General features: G+C 44.7%; 1 protein-coding gene across 1 annotated transcript in view; it reads right to left on the bottom strand.

Annotated features, from left to right (window-relative positions):
• Nucleotides 1-327: 327 nt before the first annotated feature.
• Nucleotides 328-19,496, bottom strand: part of LOC122935205 (zinc finger protein 585A-like) — a 53,773-nt gene continuing 34,604 nt past the window's right edge. The window contains exons 3-4 of the mRNA XM_044290969.1: nucleotides 8,143-8,194; nucleotides 328-1,807 (exon numbers count right to left, since the gene is read on the bottom strand). Of these exons, the coding sequence (XP_044146904.1) occupies nucleotides 726-1,807; nucleotides 8,143-8,194 (1,134 nt within the window). The 3' untranslated portion in view covers nucleotides 328-725. The remainder of the gene's footprint in view (nucleotides 1,808-8,142; nucleotides 8,195-19,496) is intronic.

Below are 19,496 nucleotides of genomic sequence, written 5' to 3'. Positions count from 1 at the left end.
AATTTACACATATTCCTGCTTATTCTGGGGTTTGAAGTCCAGGAGATGGTCCTATCAGTGATTGACAGCTATCTCGGTATACACAGTCATGGAGGGAAGGCTGTCAATCACCGATAGGAATGTACACGAATGAAATAAAAAGGTTTATTGAATCTTTCCCACAAAAATATAAATCAATCTGCTCAGCTCTTCCTGCTCTAGAACATGGTCCTGCGACTACACTGCATTTTCATGGTGAAAGGTTTCTAAAAATAAAATACAAAATCTGCAGGGAGTCCTTCGTTTTCCACTGTGTCATATGGTCACATACTGTCAATATAGGTTAAACATATTTCTTGCTTTTATTACATTTCCCACATTCCATACAAGAATACAGTATTTTCTGTGTGAGAATTTTTCTAAATTTGGTTTGTGGGTAAAACATTTTCGATATGAAGAACATCAAAACGGCTTCTGTACAGTAACTCTTCTGATGATGCATACGACTGGCTGTAGAAATAAAACAGTGCTTACATTCTGAACATGAATATGGTTTCTCTCCTGTGTGAACTCTGACATGTCCAGCAAGATTTGATTTACTTGAATAATATTTCCCACATTCTGGACATAAATAACCCTCTCCTTTGTGATTTTTCTCATGTATAACCCAATTTGCCCCTTTTAAGAAACATTTCTCACATTCTGGACACGAATACTGCTTTTCTTCTGTGTGAACTCTGATATGACTAAAGTTGCAAATTAGTAGCAACACATTTCCCAGTTTTCTTATGTGTAATAAGACTTGCGTTAACAGCAAAACATTTCCCACATTTTAAACATGAATATGGCTTCTCTCCTGTGTGAGTTCTCTCATGTACAACAAGAGGTGATTTTTCTGTGAAACATTTCCCACATTCTGAACATGAATACAGTCCCTCTCCTGTGTGAATTCTGTTATGGCTTGTAAGTTGTTTTTTATGACGAAAACATTTTCCACATTCAGGACATGGGTATGAAGTTTCTCCTGTGTGAATTCTCTGATGTGCAGAAAGACCTGATTTTGCTGTAAAGCATTTCCCACATTCTGAACATGAATACGGCCTCTCTCCTGTGTGAACTCTCTGATGGAGAGCAAGTTGTGCTTTATCAGGAAAACATTTCTCACATTCAGAACATTTGTATGGCTTTTCTCCTGTGTGACTTCTCTCGTGATAACCAAGCTGTGCTTTATGTCTAAAACGTTTCCCACATAAAGAACATGAATACGGCCTCTCTCCTGTGTGAACTCTCTCATGGTTAACAAGTTGTGATTTATCTGTATAACTTTTCCCACATTCTAAACATGAATATGGCTTCTCTCCTGTGTGAGTTCTCTCATGGGTAACAAGATGTGATCTATTTGCAAAACATTTCCCACATTCTGAACATGAATATGGTTTCTCCCTTGAATGAATTTTTTCATGGGCAACAAGCCTTGGTTTGTCTGCGAAACGTTTCCCACATTCTGAACAGGAATACAGCTTCACTTCTATGTGAATTTTTCTGTGCATAAGAAGACCTGAGCGGTATGGAAACTGTTTTCCACATTCCCAGCACTGAAAACTTGTTTCCTCTTTCTGATCTGTACTTGTGGCACCAATCTGTGATTGGTCAGGAGAAGGTTCCTCACACTTAGCCGGATAATGTGACAGATCTGTATTATGAAGTCCAGAATGTACATTTCTAGCAATGAGGTTTTCTTGTGACGAGCACTGCATGAGATCTTCATCTTCTACTTTATCGTTCTGAGATAACATGAAGTTTTCTTCAGAGTTCCTACTGAGATTTTCTGTAAGGATAAAAAATGGATATTTGTGAAAAGACAAAGTAAACAAAAATGTATAACATTCATATTACTCTACAAACACACATAGGGGTCATTTATCAAACTGGTGTAAAGCAGACCTGGCTTAGTTGCCCAAAGCAATCACAGATTCCTCCTTTCATTTTCCAATGAAGATGGAATCTGATTGGTTGCTATGGGCAACTAAGCCAGTTGCTTTACACCAGTTTCATAAATGACCCCCATATTTTTTTTTATTTTTTTTTACCAAATCCAGAAGTGGACCCTGCAGGAAGATGTCCTTCCTTTATAGTCTCCATTCTATAACATGCATCAGTGATAGTGTCCAGGACTCTTCTCTACACTCAGTGATCACTTTTATTACAGAAGCCCAGACCTGATACAACTCAAAAATCTGATACGGTTTCGATGCTCGTCTGGTAACCAGGACTGTCCTCTACCAATTTATTCAGCCCATCAATGCAATTTGGGCATCACTTTATAGGGTCCCTCCAATGTTACTGTCCCACCTGATCTGACATTGGGCATGAAGAGACTCTCCTGCACACAGGGTGGTGAAGTTGCCGAGACAATTGTAAAATGCCCAGCAAGTAGTGGGCATGAGTGCTACTGCGATAAATAACACCCGTACACAAAATTCACTATATATCTTAGGGTTTCCTAACTTGTTAGGTGCCGTAATATTTCTTCATGAGCAGTATTCCTTTCCTCCAATAACAGAGGAACGGAACATAGTTTTATGAAAAGATGCTTCAGAATCATTATTTTAAAGGGAACACATCAGGAGTGGTGACCAGTCCTCCACCTGGAACAAGATAACATGCCATGAGGTCTGTATAAGATCTCATTTTTAGGGACTTATTTAGGATGAAGTGGAACAGACAGAGTGAGGTCATAGATCAGAATCAGTAATAAAGGTTCCAGCACCTTGTTGGGTCTATTCCACTAAGAATTCAAAGTGTTCTAACTGTATATGTCATGATATTTAGTTCACAAAGTCCCCGAACATACCGGAGGACATAACGGGAGAACGGAGCAGCGCCCAGGGATAATAGTAAGTGCAGTGAGATCCCTGGGCGCCGCTGTATAGGTCATGATACTTAGTTCACAATGTTTGGACCGATGAAAGGTCCTCTTTAAAGATGTACTTGACTGACATTTTCAGAGACCTTCTGTATATATATATTGGCGTATAGTTCCCCCACCCCCAAGACCTTCTATCTCACCCCAATGACATGCAACTGCTGCTTTAGAACCGGCTTGCAAAATAAAAATATACTTATTTTTTGAGAAATCTTCCCTTCCTTGGTTGAGTTTCCTAGGTATGTAAGGCACCCTCTCCCAACATGGGAACCTTGAGATTTTGGTTCTCTGGTGATCAATAAAAGGTGTGTGGAAGTCCAGTGCTCCTCCAGTTCTCCTGCGTTTATCCTGCATAAGTTCCTTTTGTTGTTCAGTCGTGTACCCTTCCTACCTGTGTTCCTGCACTTCCAGATCTAGTTCTGTTTGGTCTTAAGTAAACCAGTCTGTCTGCCTTGTCCTGCCAAAAACCCAGTGCTGATGTGGAGGCTACGGGAAATCAAATTACCGGTAAGAGTAATTGTCATCTTTCCCTAATGCCTCTACACAGGCACTGATAGGAGATTTTCAGAGTATAAATTTTTCTAGGGAGGGACCTCAGCCGAGAGGACTTTACGTCCAAACACCAGATCCTGGCTGGCCATAACATCAAGTTCATAATGCCTAAATAAGGTCATGGGGTTAGACCATCTGACTGCCTTACATATCTGATCCACAGAGGCATACCCTCCTTCAGCCCAAGAGGTGGACAAAGCACTCGTGGAATGGGCCTTTAACCCCCAAGGGAGGAGAAACCTTATTTTCTTTATAACAGGATGATGGTCAGTTTTATCCACCAGGCTATTAAAGCTTTAGAGGCTCCTAGACCCTTATTTTTCCCTTGAAAATGGACAAGGAGATGGTCAGACTTTCCAAAAGATTCTGTGGCCTTAACCTCTTGGGGACACAGGGCGTACCTGTACGCCCTGATGTCCCAGTACTTAAGGACACAGGGCGTACAGGTACGCCCTGTGTATTTCCGATCACTGACGCGCGGCGGGCAGTGATTGGAACTGGGTGCCTGCTGAAATCAATCGGTTTGCAGCGTTTTCAGAAACTTCAAAATGCCTTTTTTTATGGTTTAACCCCCCCCCCCCCCTGCAGCCCTCTTTGTGATGTGCCGGCTGGTGCAGTGGGGGAGGTCCATGGGGTGTGCGGGTGCGCGATCATCCACCCGCCCTCCCTCTCATTTTTAGGATAGCCGAGCTTGTAAAACAGAGTGTCAGCACATTGCTGACACTCTGCTTGAAGCGGCTGACATCATCACACAGATGTCAGCCGTTTAACCCCTTCCATGCCACGGTCCGTAATGAGAAGGCCCTTGTGCCATGTTAACGAGAGAGCATCTATTTGATTTGGATCCTCCTGGGGGCAGATGGAATAGAAATCTTTTACCATCCTGTTCTGTCTCGAGGTGAACAGATCTAAGACCGGAAGACCCCACCTCTCTGAGATTTGTCTGAAGATTCAAAGACTATACCCCCTCTCTGAAAGTTTGCTGAGAAAATCCGCTAAAATATTTTCTTCTCCTTTTAAATGAACCGCCGAGATAGACTTTGGGTTCTCCTCTCCCCATTCAAATATCATTTTCGAGACAGCCGTCAAGAACTTGCTCCTCGTCCCCCCTTGATGATTAAAAAATGCTACAGTCGTCGCATTGTCCGAAAGTACCTTGACATGGTGGTGTTGGTTAGTTGGTTTCAAGCTTAGGAAGGCCCGGAAAACTGCTGTTAACTCCCTTAGATTTGAGGATGCTATAGACATCTGGAGACTCCATGTCCCCTGGACAGTATCTTGCATAGCATGGGCTCCCCAACCCTTGCGTCAGTGGTCACTGTAACTTGGTCCTTCGGCCGCCACTGCACCCGTTTGTAGACGTTTCTGCACCGTCCACCAACTTAGCGATTTTTTTTTAACTTGGAGTGGAATTTTTACTTTATTTTCTAACGAACTCTGTGTCTTGTCCCAAGATGAAAGAAGAAAAGAATGCAGAATCCTGGTGTGGGCCTGAGCCCAATTCACTGAGGATATTGTCAACGTTAAAAGCCCCAACAAGCGCATGATCTCTCTTATCGATGCTGTCCTTTTGGAACAGAGCACTCTTACCAGGGCTACTAGGTTGATTTGTTTTTCTTAGGGCAAAAAGGAAGATAGATTGTGGGTGTCCAGAAGTGCCCCCCAAAATAACTTCGGCTGGCTTGGAATTAGACTTGACTTCTCCTGGTTGATGACCCACCCTAAAGAACCAAGAGTTTCTTTCACAATCCTAAGATGCTCGAGAAGACGTGAATAGGAATCCGCTGCGATCAGAAGGTTGTCCAGATAGGGGACCACAATTATTCCATTAAGATGAAAGTAACCTACTACATCTGCCATAATCTTTGTGAAAAGACATGGCGCACTGCAGAGGCCGAAGGGCAAATCCTGATACTGGAAGTGACTGAGCTCTCCTTTTATGTAGACAACGAACCTGAGATATTTTTGACTTTCGCAGTAGAGGGGTACATGATAATAGGCATCCGCAGAATCTTATTGATTCCATTTTGAATTTTTTGTAAATGATAAAGTGATTTAGGTATTTCAGATTAAAGATCGTTCTGAACTTCCCACTTGGTTTTTTTAAATCAGAAAAAGGGAGAGTAAACCCCTTGACCCTGTTGGTCTAACGTAACCTTTACAATGACACTTTTTTCTAACAGGGAAGAGACTTCTGGCTCTAGAGCCTCCTGTTTGAATAGATCTGAAAAAAACCTTGTTTGTAAGGAATCTTACTGGCGGCAAGGAACGGAACTCTATCTTGTGACCTGACCCGATTAGTTTTAAGACCAAGGAGGAGGCTCCTATAGCATCCCAAGCTTGGCTAAACTTTGAAAGCTTGACCCCTACCAGACTTCTGGCATCATTGGGACTTTTTAGAAGAGGAATCAGGATTGAATAAATCCCCTCCCCCGGCCTCTAGAGGATTGCCATCTACCTGAAGACTCTTGTTTTGAGTCTGCTTAAACCTAGTTTCGGAACAAAAATTGTTTATCTGCAGGAAAAAACGGGATAGAGAGGGAAACCCTTTTTTCTTGTGCGAGGCTTTATCTAGAATATCGTCCAATGCGGACCCAAAGAGTCTATCCCCCTCACAGGGAATAGAACAGAGGCGACTTTTTGAGCCTGCATCCCCCGACCAGGATCTTAACCATATGGCTCTACGGGTAGCATTTGATAGAGCTGTAGACCTGGCCGGGAGCCTCACCAAATCTTCGGAGGCGTCTGCCAAAAAATTAGAAGCCAGTTTTAAAACCGGGAGAGAGGATATAATTTCTTCCTGGGGGGTACTAGCTGCTAAATGATATTCCAGCTGGTTGATCCACACAGAAAAGGGACCTAGCTGTGCAGGTGGCATCAATAGCAGGTCTAAACATGGCCGACCCCGCCTCCTAATATTTTTTTTAAAGAGGACCTTTCATGGTTTTTTATTAATTGAGATAAATACCTTTACTTGCGTGGTACCCCCCACTGATGCTGCCACCCTGCCCGATTTTTTTAAATATCGCTCCTTGCGCCCCATTGTGTTCCCCCGTAGTTTTTCTGCTCAGTATGCTAATACTAAGCATCGGTACAGGGAGGAGGCATTCTGTCATGTAATTGCGTTATGATCCATGGTAACGGAATCCATAATGCAATTCAGTAAATACCACACGAACTTTAAAATATGAAATTCGCTAATCCCTAATTACCACTAAGGATGCCAGTGCTCCCATATATGTACCAGATGATGGCTTCTGTGCCAACACCACCGCAACCCTAGTGACCATCAAGATTGTCACCACCTCAACATCTGAACTGTGCATGGGCCAAGCTCTGACACATGTACAGGAAATCTACAAAACCAGAGAACACAACAATGGACTCCATGTCTACAGAATGATCCAGGCATAAGCATGGATATATACCACAACTACCAGAGACCAAACAAAGATGGCCGCCATGCCTATAGTCTGATCCGCGCATTTGCGGAATTTCCTGGGAAGAAACCCAGAATGGCTCCAGCATCACTAAGCCGAACAGACAAAGGACAAGGTAGAGGCCGATCAAGAACAGAGAGCTAGAACTGACAGAAAGGGAGCAACATAGCAAACAGGGTGTCTTCTGTTAATTACCATCAGGTAGAAAGCTTTATAGCAGCAAAAAGACATCAAGTCTCACCCTAGAAAAGGACAGAAGAAATGAACCAAAGGGGAGAAGAGCAGCCACCTCTCCGCCCCAGGGGCAGACGAGCAGCCACCCATTCGCCAACCAGGAATACAATAAAAACACAATGGGGAGAAGAGCTACAGCACTATAGCGCTCATTAATCTGTTAGCTCCTAATGTCACCAGTACAAACCAAGCAGTAGGAGAGGGAACTCCGACCGTAATGTATGAGCGGTGTGCAGGATGTCCAGGAGAAGAGCAGCAGCCGGTAACTAAGTCCTATCTGCAGTCACAACTCCCTCTGCTCCTGCACATAACACAGGGGTCACTGCCCGGAGTGCTACTTTACTGGAGCCTCACCTTACAAAGTCTGATCGTTTGTGCGCGAACGGAGGACCTGTCTGAAATGTTTCTGCAAGGTGTTGTCCCATTTATTAGATAGAATCATTATGACCTGTAAATGAACACGGACCTGAGAGTCTTAGCCGTTGTCTGCCAGGGGTGTCTCGGGATTCTGATTTATTGCCGATCCGAGTGTGGCCACGCCAAGGTCCGGAATACCAGATAAACACCATACACGCAGTGACTTACAGACTGCAGGAGCTGGCGACATTCCACTAGGAGGTGAAGATCACTGGTTAAACTATATAAAAGCTGGAACTTTTCAGCTACTGGTCAAAGTCCATCTACAGAAGGACGCTTTGCGTAGAAAACGGCGCTCTCCATCAAGACCGACTGCTTCTGCTGAAAAGGGCTTCACAGACGATGTGTCTGTCCGATGAGGTTATATCAGTCAGTGATGTAAGTTTTCTATTTGTGTACATATATGGGTATACTATTACTGTTTTATATATAAAATTAATATAAAAATGTAATTTTAATTGTAGTTTTCACCTTAATTTGAAGTGTAGCTGCAGTAAAGAGTCTCTCTATAAAGAGGATCCAAACCTGAGGTTTTGTCCGGCAAAACACCTGAAGAAACCTTCCAATTCCCTTCCTCCATTCATGATTCCATACCTGTAGTCACATGGACTGGAATGTCCTCCTCCACCTCACTCTTACACGGGGGATCGCCCATCATCCGCTCTTCTTCATCCTCCACTTTAATATCAGTCAGATCTTCCCCCTGATTTGTCATCTGTAACAATTCAGGACAATACAGCAGACAGGTGGGAAATCTAACAGATCCACATAAGAGACCCCCACCATCTATGACCCCTCTATGACTGCAGGACCCCCCTATATAGATGTGTATAGGGCTCAGCTCCATCTACCTGATGGTTCTCTGGGAGCTTCTCCTCTGGACAGTCCTGGGAATACAGTGGACGGGGACATCTCTCGGGGGGATTTCCTTCTATGAGTCCATCTGTAGGAAACACACAGAGACAGGAGAGATTATTACATGTAATGATGAGATGATGGGAGTAGTATCCAGGTGACCCATGACAGCCCCCCTCCTTACCCTGCTGATCGCCCCATAAATCCGTCTCCTCTTCTGGTTCATCTTTAACCTCAGCCTTAATATCCATCAGATTTTCATCCTAAAGAAGAGAAATGTAAAATAATCTTTGGTTCAATCCCTTTCTGGTCAGATTCTGGGGAGACTTCAGCTCCATCTACCTGAGGGTTCTCTGGGAGCTTCTCCTCTGGACAGTCCTGGGAATACAGAGGACGAGGACATCTCTCGGGGGGATTTCTCCTCCTGGATCCATCTGTGGATACACAGAGGTGAGAAATTAAGAGGCTCCAATATGTTGCCATGACAGCCTTGGGCCTTGATAGACAGCCAGTAAAAATCCCATAGACTGCAATAGTATTCTATTACAGTCTATGAGCAATAAGATCACACGTACAAGGTCTTAACCCCTTCAATATCGGAGGTTTTTTCGTTTATTCTCCTTCCCCATCTTCCTTGAGCCGTAACTTTTTTATTTTTCTGTTCGAATAGCTGTATGAGGGCTTATTTTTTGCGGTTCAAGTTGCACTTTCTAATGCCACCATTAGTTATGGCATACAATGTAGTGGGAAGTGGAAAAAAAAAAAATCCAAATGAGGTAGAATTGGAAAAATATAAAAATGCAACTTCTCCACCGTTTTACGGGTTTTGTTCCCACAGCATTCCATTTGCAGCAAAACTGATTCATGCCCTTCATTCTCTGGGTCAGTACTTTATTTTTTTTCTAAATCAAATTGGCCATTTTGACCCCGTTTTCCATCACGCTGTTCGCCGGTGATACCCATGATGTTTATATTTTTTGGTATTTATTTTTTTATTATACAGAAAGGGGGGTGATTTAAACTTTTATATTTTGATATATTTAAGGTTTTTTTTTTTTTAATGATTTTGAAGCTCATATATGAGCCTACAAAAGATTACTCTTACCGATAATTGGATTTTCCATATATCGCCACATCACCACCAGCAGGAGGTTATCCCGCCTTCCAGGGACAGGAAACAACATGGAGACCAACAATTTAAAAGCCCCCTCCCCTTTACCGCCTCCAGTAAGTAGCCTAGGACACAGGCTATAAACAAATCATACAATTCCGAGGAAACAAAGACTTTTTTTTCCCTATCTGATATGGGGAAAACAAACAAACAAACAAAAAAAATTAAAAAGGAGGGAATTTACCGGTACCGTTGTGGAGGCTATATGGAAAATCCAATTGCCGGTTCATCTTTTCCATATGCCTCCACAACGGCACCAGAAGGAGGATTACCAGAGAAATTCATTCTCTACGGAAGGACTACTGCAGAAAGGACCTTTCGCCCAAAAGATAAGTCCCTGTTGCAGATTACAACTAACTTATAGTGCTTGAAAAAAAGTGAAAGGATTTGCCCAGGTAGCTGCCCTACAGATTTGGTCTAAGGACTCAGAAGCACCTTCTGCCCAGATGGTTGACACAGCTCTTGTGGAATGGACCTTCAGTCCAAGGGGAATGCTGACGCCTTTAGGAGAAATAGGCCAAGGGGAGTCATTTTAATCCAACGAGCAATCGTTATTTTGTTGGCTGCTTTATTAGGACCCTGAAATTGCACAAATGGTCTGACTTTCTAAAGGCCTCTGTAGATTGAAGATATTGCAGAACACATCTCCGGACATCTAGATTGTGGAATCTAGATTCTTTTGTAGACCCCCCTGGAGTGCAGAAGAATGGTAGCGAAACTTCCTGCTGGCAATGGAATTTAGAGAATACTGTGGCGAAACCAACCTCGCCACTGGGTTTTGGAGGGGGCTGTTTACCAGCCTCTTGCCCCAGGATTATGGCCCATACTAACTTTTAAAAACTCCTGAACCTATTCGAATGAATTTTGGATAGGTTTGTCCCCAAGTTATACTGGTTAAAATTGATGTAAGTTATATGTATGTACAATGTAAACTCACAAAGTTGTAACAATTTATAATAAGTATAACTTGTCAGCTTGGGAGATAGTTGAGTGGATAGACAGAGGGGAGGAATATGCTGGGTGTGTTTCTATTGTCCCATCGTGTGTTTAAATGGTGATGTCTGTCCTGTTGTCTCCACATGTGTATTGGCGATTTCCCTTTGTCCTGAGAGATAATTGGATTGTTCCTCGGTTGTCTCCAGGACAGAGAGAAGGGAAACCATGATGCAGTGTGGGGATGTGTTGTGTCTGTATCCTGAATTGCTACATATCTGTCCTGTGTCACAGTCTTTCATCTGGTCCCCTAGGGGCGTGTCCACCAGATGGGGACCTGCATAAATATGGGCGGGTAGCACTCAATAAAGCGTTGCTGTTTTTACATTCAACATAGAGCCTCGTCTCATGTGTGTGGGGATTGCTATACGTGTATACTCCCCTGGCTATTACTCCTAGCTCTTGTAAGAGCTGTTCCTGGTTCCTGTGGTGGTATCGGTGTCGAGCGGAGTGCTTGGAGTCCCCGGGAGGCACTGGGAGCATCCATTAACGGAGGTACCCGGTCGGGGTGCTAGGAGATCCGTTACAAATACCTTTGGTAGAAAAGAAGGGGCACGTTTTAAAACAATCCTATATTCCAGAATAGTTAGATAAGGGGATTTACAAGAAAAGGCCTGGATTTCACCAATTCTTCTGGCCATAGTGACCGCGACTAAAAAGGCTGTTTTCAAACAAAGCAATTTTAGAGAAATTTCACTGATAGATTCAAACGGAGGCTCTAGTAAGCTGAAAATTGAAGGAAAGCCTTCCAGGTCCTGTTATAGATTTTAGAGGTCACTGGCTTTCTACTTTTGAGAGGAGTAGCGATAACAGTAGAGAAAGGCCTCTACTTTTCAAGATGGTTCGTTCAGAATCCAAGCTGATAGTCTGAGATGCGGAACATTTGGGGTGTACTGCTGGACCCTGCAGTAGCAGATCTGGAATCTGAGAGAGACTCCAATACCTCCCCTTTGACAACTGGAGAAGGAAAGGAAACCAGGCTATTTTAGGCCAGCAACAGGCCACTAGAATCACATGGTAGTTTTCTTCCACCACCTTGGTCAATAGCCTTGGAATGAGAAACAACTGGGGGGGGGGGGGGCGAATGCAGAGAAAAAGCGGTTTGGCCAAGGAGCAGAGAAGGCATCCACCTTGAAAAGGATTGTCCCGATCAGTTAGGGAACTGAAGAGGTCTACTTTCTTGTTGGTCTTGGACACAAAAAGATCCAGCACTGGAATTCCCCATCTCTCGCATATCTGATTGAACACTGTCTTGTTTAGTGACCACTCTCCCTCTCTGAAGGGTTGTCGGCTTAGGAAGTCTGCTAATACGTTCTGTTCCCCTTTTAAATGTACCGCTGAGATTGAACAAAAATGATTTTTGACCAGTCTAAGGCACAGGCTTCCAGTATCCGTAGTTTCAGCATATGCTGTGAAGATACGAGATGTACAGCACCTGAAACTACGGATACTGGAAGCCTGTGCTAGCATTTCTCCTGCGGTGTTGCTATCAGTGTGTGAAGAGTGGGAGAAGAGGGTTGCATTGACAATCCAACACAATGGGCAGCACATTGAACACGTTTTATAAGTGGTCAGAAACTTGTAAATAACTCATGAAAGAATAAAGTTACGTTAAAACCAAGCACACCATTGTTTTTCTTGTGAAATTCCCAATAAGTTTGATGTATCACATGACCCTCTTCCTATTGAAAAAACAAAGTTGGATTCAAAATGGCCAACTTGAAAATGGCCGCCATGGTCACCACCCATCTTGAAAAGTTTCCCCCCTCACATATACTAATGTGCCACAAACAGGAAGTTAATATCACCAACCATTCCCATTTTATTAAGGTGTATCCATATAAATGGCCCACCCTGTAGTTGGATTCCCAAAAAGATCTTTTGTTTGCTTGGATAGAGTTCTGACTTCCCCATATTTATCATCCATCCCAAAGATTACAAGCCTTCCTTTACTCTGATTATTTTTTCCGATTCGGACTTGGCTGCTAAAAGGAAGTCGTCTAGGTAAGGTATACATAATATTCCTTGTTGATAAAGAGGGCCCGAGACCTCCACTATGATCTTTCTGAATATTCTTGGTGCTGAGGAAAGGCCAAAAGGAAGAGCCTGGAATTGTAGATGATGAAGGCGACCTTGCATATGGATAGCTATTCTTAGATACTTTTGAGGATTCTCGTAAATGGGGACATGGCAATACACATCCACCAGGTCCAACGTCACCAAGAAGATATCTTTCATTATTAAATTCATTGTTGACTTGATCGTTTCCATCTTGAACTTTTTGTAACGTAAAAACTTGTTCAAATGCGTTAAGTTTATTATAGCCCTGTGGGCTCCGCTTGGTTTTTTCACTAAGAACACCGGGGGAATAGAAGCCTTTCCCTTCTAGATAAGGCGGCACCGGAACCAGAACGTTCTTCTGTAGCAGGAATAAAATCAGAGTTTCCAAAAGTTGCTGTTTTGCTGGAGTTTATCATGATTATTTCAGGTGGAAGAGAATTGAATTCTATGTTGTATCCAGACTGAATTACAGACAGAATCCATGGGGAGAAACGATCGTCTCCCAGGCGGTAACAACATTTTTTTTTAGTCTTCCTCCCACCCGACATCTGGCGTCATGGATTTGGTTGTCTGGATGATTTATCCTGGTTGAAAGGGAAGCCTTTTTCCTCTTCCTTTTGGAAGTTGCCAAAGTGGAGTAGTCTCTTTTTTCATCTGGACAGGTTTATTATGTATTATGGGGGAAATACCTGGATTCCATGGGAAATACCTTTTTTTTCTGTCGGAGGCTTTTTCCAAGATGTCATCCAGCACCGGTCCAAAAAGTCTGTCACCTTCACATGGAATACTACACAACCTATCTTTTAGATTTAGTATCCTCGGACTATGATCATAGCCGGATCGTTCTTCGGGCTGCATTAGATAATGCTGCCGATCGTGTCGAGAGCCTTACCACATCTGCTGAAGCCTCTGCAATAAAGTTAGAGGCTTGCTTCAATACCGGCAGAGATGCCAGAAGATCCTCTCTAGGAGAACCCGAAGTTCAATGCTCTTCCAATTGAGACAACCAGAGAGACAGGGTTCTGGCTGAATAAGTTGCAGCAATTCCTGGTCTTAAAATGGCAGCATTTGACTCCTAGGATTTTTGTAAGGTTGGATTCGCACTTCTTATCCATAGGCTCCCTTAAAAGACGCACATCTTCAAATGGTAGCGAGGATTTTATTTTTTATTTATTTTTTACATAGAATAGAATCTTGTTCCTTAAAGGGGTATTTCCTTTTAGAAAGGTAAGAAATCCCTGTCCTCTTTTCAGGATCCTTCCATTCGTTATCAATTAGCTTTTTTAAACCATCTAAAAATGACGCTACCCAGCGACTTCCCCGATTTCGAGCGGGCGCCGTGTCTGCCTATCGCTCCAGCCCCGAACATGTAAGGCGCTGGTAGCGAAAGGATTAAAATATCTAAAGTATTAAAAAGAATAATCTTTGTATAGAGCTTTACAATTCAATACAATATAATTTTCCTGAGCAATAAATGCTGTAGAGGGGAAAAAAAAGAAAATGTTAAAACGTAAAAAAAAATAAAACACAAAAAAAATAACTCCATACACACACATGATTAAAATGGAACCAACCCAAAAATAAGAAAAAAAAATAACACAACCTGCAGTTCACCCCACAAAAACTCAGCGCTCCTTGAGTTCTGTAAATACAGCAATGCAAAAAATAATTGATTTATTGTTTTTTTTAAAAGATTAAAATAAGATCAAATTAGATCAAAGACATCGCCGTAGTCGTACCGAACCTCAGAAAAGGTGACAGACCCAGACACATTGTATACAGGGCACATCCCTCCTCCTGTAGTATATACCGATAGAGCCGGACACATTTCCTGTATACAGGGCACATCCCTCCTCCTGTAGTATATACCGATAGAGCCGGACACATTTCTTGTATACAGGGCACATCCCTCCTCCTGTAGTATATACCGATAGAGCCGGACACATTTCCTGTATACAGGACACATCCCTCCTCCTGTAGTATATACCGATAGAGCCGGACACATTTCCTGTATACAGGGCACATCCCTCCTCCTGTAGTATATACAGATAGAGCCGGACACATTTCCTGTATACGGGGCACATCCCTCCTCCTGTAGTATATACCGATAGAGCCGGACACATTGTATACAGGGCACATCCCTCCTCCTGTAGTATATACCGATAGAGCCGGACACATTTCCTGTATACAGGGCACATCCCTCCTCCTGTAGTATATACCGATAGAGCCGGACACATTTCCTGTATACAGGGCACATCCCCCCTCCTGTAGTATATACCGATAGAGCCGGACACATTTCCTGTATACAGGGCACATCCCTCCTCCTGTAGTATATACAGATAGAGCCGGACACATTTCCTGTATACAGGACACATCCCTCCTCCTGTAGTATATACCGATAGAGCCGGACACATTTCCTGTATACAGGGCACATCCCTCCTCCTGTAGTATATACAGATAGAGCCGGACACATTTCCTGTATACAGGGCACATCCCTCCTCCTGTAGTATATACAGATAGAGCCGGACACATTTCCTGTATACAGGGCACATCCCTCCTCCTGTAGTATATACCGATAGAGCCGGACACATTTCCTGTATACAGGGCACATCCCTCCTCCTGTAGTATATACCGATAGAGCCGGACACATTTCCTGTATACAGGGCACATCCCTCCTCCTGTAGTATATACCGATAGAGCCGGACACATTTCCTGTATACAGGGCACATCCCTCCTCCTGTAGTATATACCGATAGAGCCGGACACATTTCCTGTATACAGGGCACATCCCTCCTCCTGTAGTATATACCGATAGAGCCGGACACATTTCCTGTATACAGGGCACATCCCTCCTCCTGTAGTATATACCGATAGAGCCGGAACATTTCCTGTATACAGGGCACATCCCTCCTCCTGTAGTATATACAGATAGAGCCGGACACATTTCCTGTATACAGGGCACATCCCTCCTCCTGTAGTATATACCGATAGAGCCGGAACATTTCCTGTATACAGGGCACATCCCTCCTCCTGTAGTATATACAGATAGAGCCGGACACATTTCCTGTATACAGGGCACATCCCTCCTCCTGTAGTATATACCGATAGAGCCGGACACATTTCCTGTATACAGGGCACATCCCTCCTCCTGTAGTATATACCGATAGAGCCGGACACATTTCCTGTATACAGGGCACATCCCTCCTCCTGTAGTATATACCGATAGAGCCGGACACATCCCTCCTCCTGTAGTATATACCGATAGAGCCGGACACATTTCCTGTATACAGGGCACATCCCTCCTCCTGTAGTATATACCGATAGAGCCGGACACATTTCCTGTATACAGGGCACATCCCTCCTCCTGTAGTATATACCGATAGAGCCGGACACATTTCCTGTATACAGGACACATCCCTCCTCCTGTAGTATATAGCGATAGAGCCGGACACATTTCTTGTATACAGGGCACATCCCTCCTCCTGTAGTATATACAGATAGAGCCGGACACATTTCCTGTATACAGGGCACATCCCTCCTCCTGTAGTATATACCGATAGAGCCGGACACATTTCCTGTATACAGGGCACATCCCTCCTCCTGTAGTATATACCGATAGAGCCGGACACATTTCCTGTATACAGGGCACATCCCTCCTCCTGTAGTATATACCGATAGAGCCGGACACATTTCCTGTATACAGGGCACATCCCTCCTCCTGTAGTATATACCGATAGAGCCGGACACATTTCCTGTATACAGGGCACATCCCTCCTCCTGTAGTATATACCGATAGAGCCGGACACATTTCCTGTATACGGGGCACATCCCTCCTCCTGTAGTATATACCGATAGAGCCGGACACATTTCCTGTATACAGGACACATCCCTCCTCCTGTAGTATATACCGATAGAGCCGGACACATTTCCTGTATACAGGGCACATCCCTCCTCCTGTAGTATATACCGATAGAGCCGGACACATTTCCTGTATACAGGGCACATCCCTCCTCCTGTAGTATATAGCGATAGAGCCGGACCCCGCTGATGGGATATGAATGGACTGTGCTGAGCGGAGGACCCCTCTAATAAAGGGCTGCTTGGCGTCTCCCGGGCAGACAGCTCCTCAGTCTCCTCCACAGTAACCGCAGAATGTCCGCTCTGTGCGGCTACAGCGGAACTAAAAACCCTCCTGGTCCTGAAGGGTTAAAGAGAAGACTTAAAGGGGTGCTCCGGGTGCAGCAGGTTATCCCCATCCCCAGGGGTCGGGTGACTATAATATGGGAGGGGTCTGACCGCTGGGACCCCCATCAGTTTCTGTGGAGCCCCCTGCAGGTGGAGCAGGTGCACTGCCGCCCCGACTACATCTACACCGGGGCCTCTCACCTGCTGATGTAAAGGAGGCCTCCATCCCGGGCGCTTCTCTACACAGCACCGGAAATAAGCAGCAGTGAAGAGAAGAAGTGTCACTGAAAGACCTGGGATGATGTCACCACGTGATTTATCAAGAGGCGGAGCTTAGATGTAAAGTGATAAAGGACCTGTATAGACGTCAATGTCATGTGACCAGTGATGAAGGGGGCGGAGCTGAGCAGTGAAGAAAAAAAAGTGGTGCTGAAGGACCTGGGAGGACACTGCAGTCATGTGACATGAGGGGGCGGAGCTGAGCAGTACGAGGCTTTATCAGAGGCGGTGCAGCTGGAGCAGCAGGTAGACGGCGGGTTCTGAGCGGAGACACCGGAAGTGGGTGTGCAGCGCTGATCTCTGCCCGGTCACTGCTGTGTGTTCTCTGTATACAGAGGATATATATATACAGCTCTCGCTGGCTGTGGCCCCCAGGATACATTCACACTGGCCCCGTATACAGAGGATATATATATATACAGCCCTCGCTGGCTGTGGCCCCAGGATACATTCACACCGGCCCCTGTATACAGAGGATATATATATATATACAGCCCTCGCTGGCTGTGGCCCCAGGATACACTCACACCGGCCCCTGTATACAGAGGATATATATATATATATATATACAGCCCTCGCTGACTGTGGCCCCAGGATACAGTCACACCGGCCCCTGTATACAGAGGATATATATATACAGCCCTCGCTGGCTGTGGCCCCAGGATACATTCACACCGGCCCCTGTATACAGAGGATATATATATATATATACAGCCCTCGCTGGCTGTGGCCCCAGGATACATTCACATCGGCCCCTGTATACAGAGGATATATATATATATATATATATATATATACAGCCCTCGCTGGCTGTGGCCCCAGGATACACTCACACCGGCCCCTGTATACAGAGGATATATATATATATATATACAGCCCTCGCTGACTGTGGCCCCAGGATACATTCACACCGGCCTCGTATACAGAGGATATATATATATACAGTCCTCGCTGGCTGTGGCCCCAGGATACAGTCACACCGGCCCCTGTATACAGAGGAGTTATATATATACAGCCCTCGCTGACTGTGGCCCCAGGATACATTCACACCGGCCCCGTATACAGAGGATATATATATACAGCCCTCGCTGGCTGTTGCCCCAGGATACATTCACACCGGCCCCGTATACAGAGGATATATATATATACAGCCCTCGCTGGCTGTGGCCCCAGGATACAGTCACACCGGTCCCTGTATACAGAGGATATATATATATATACAGCCCTCGCTGGCTGTTGCCCCAGGATACATTCCCACCGGCCCCGTATACAGAGGATATATATATATATACAGCCCTCGCTGACTGTTGCCCCAGGATACAGTCACACCGGCCTCGTATACAGAGGATATATATATATATACAGCCCTCGCTGCCTGTGGCCCCAGGATACATTCACACCGGCCCCTGTATACAGAGGATATATATATATATATATACAGCCCTCGCTGGCTGTGGCCCTAGGATACATTCATACCGGCCCGGTTTCCAGAGGATATATATATATACAGCCCTCGCTGGCTGTTGCCCCAGGATACATTCACACCGGCCCCGTATACAGAGGATATATATATACAGCCCTCGCTGGCTGTTGCCCCAGGATACATTCACACCGGCCCCGTATACAGAGGATATATATATATATACAGCCCTCGCTGACTGTTGCCCCAGGATACAGTCACACCGGCCTCGTATACAGAGGATATATATATATATACAGCCCTCGCTGCCTGTGGCCCCAGGATACATTCACACCGGCCCCTGTATACAGAGGATATATATATATATATACAGCCCTCGCTGGCTGTGGCCCTAGGATACATTCATACCGGCCCGGTTTCCAGAGGATATATATATACAGCCCTCGCTGGCTGTGGCCCCAGGATACAGTCACACCGGCCCCTGTCTACAGAGGATATATATATATACAGACCTCGCTGGCTGTGGCCCCAGGATACATCACACAGGGCCCTGTATACAGAGGATATATATATACTCAACCTTCGCTGGCTGTGGCCCCCAGGATACATTCACACCAGCCCCTGTATACAGAGGATATATATATATATATATACAGCCCTCGCTGGCTGTGGCCCCAGGATACATCACACCGGGCCCTGTATACAGAGGATATATATATATATACACAACCTTCGCTGGCTGTGGCCCCCAGGATACATTCACACCGGCCCCTGTATACAGAGGATATATATATATATACAGCCCTCGCTGGCTGTGGCCCCAGGATACATTTACACCGGCCCCTGTATACAGAGGATATATATATATATATATATATATACAGCCCTCGCTGACTGTGGCCCCAGGATAGAGTCACACCGGCCCCTGTATACAGAGGATATATATATATACAGCCCTCGCTGGCTGTGGCCCCAGGATACATT

Source organism: Bufo gargarizans, chromosome 4, assembly GCF_014858855.1.
Source record: "Bufo gargarizans isolate SCDJY-AF-19 chromosome 4, ASM1485885v1, whole genome shotgun sequence".
NCBI lineage: Eukaryota > Metazoa > Chordata > Amphibia > Anura > Bufonidae > Bufo > Bufo gargarizans.
This window is presented reverse-complemented; position numbering and strand designations above follow the sequence as displayed.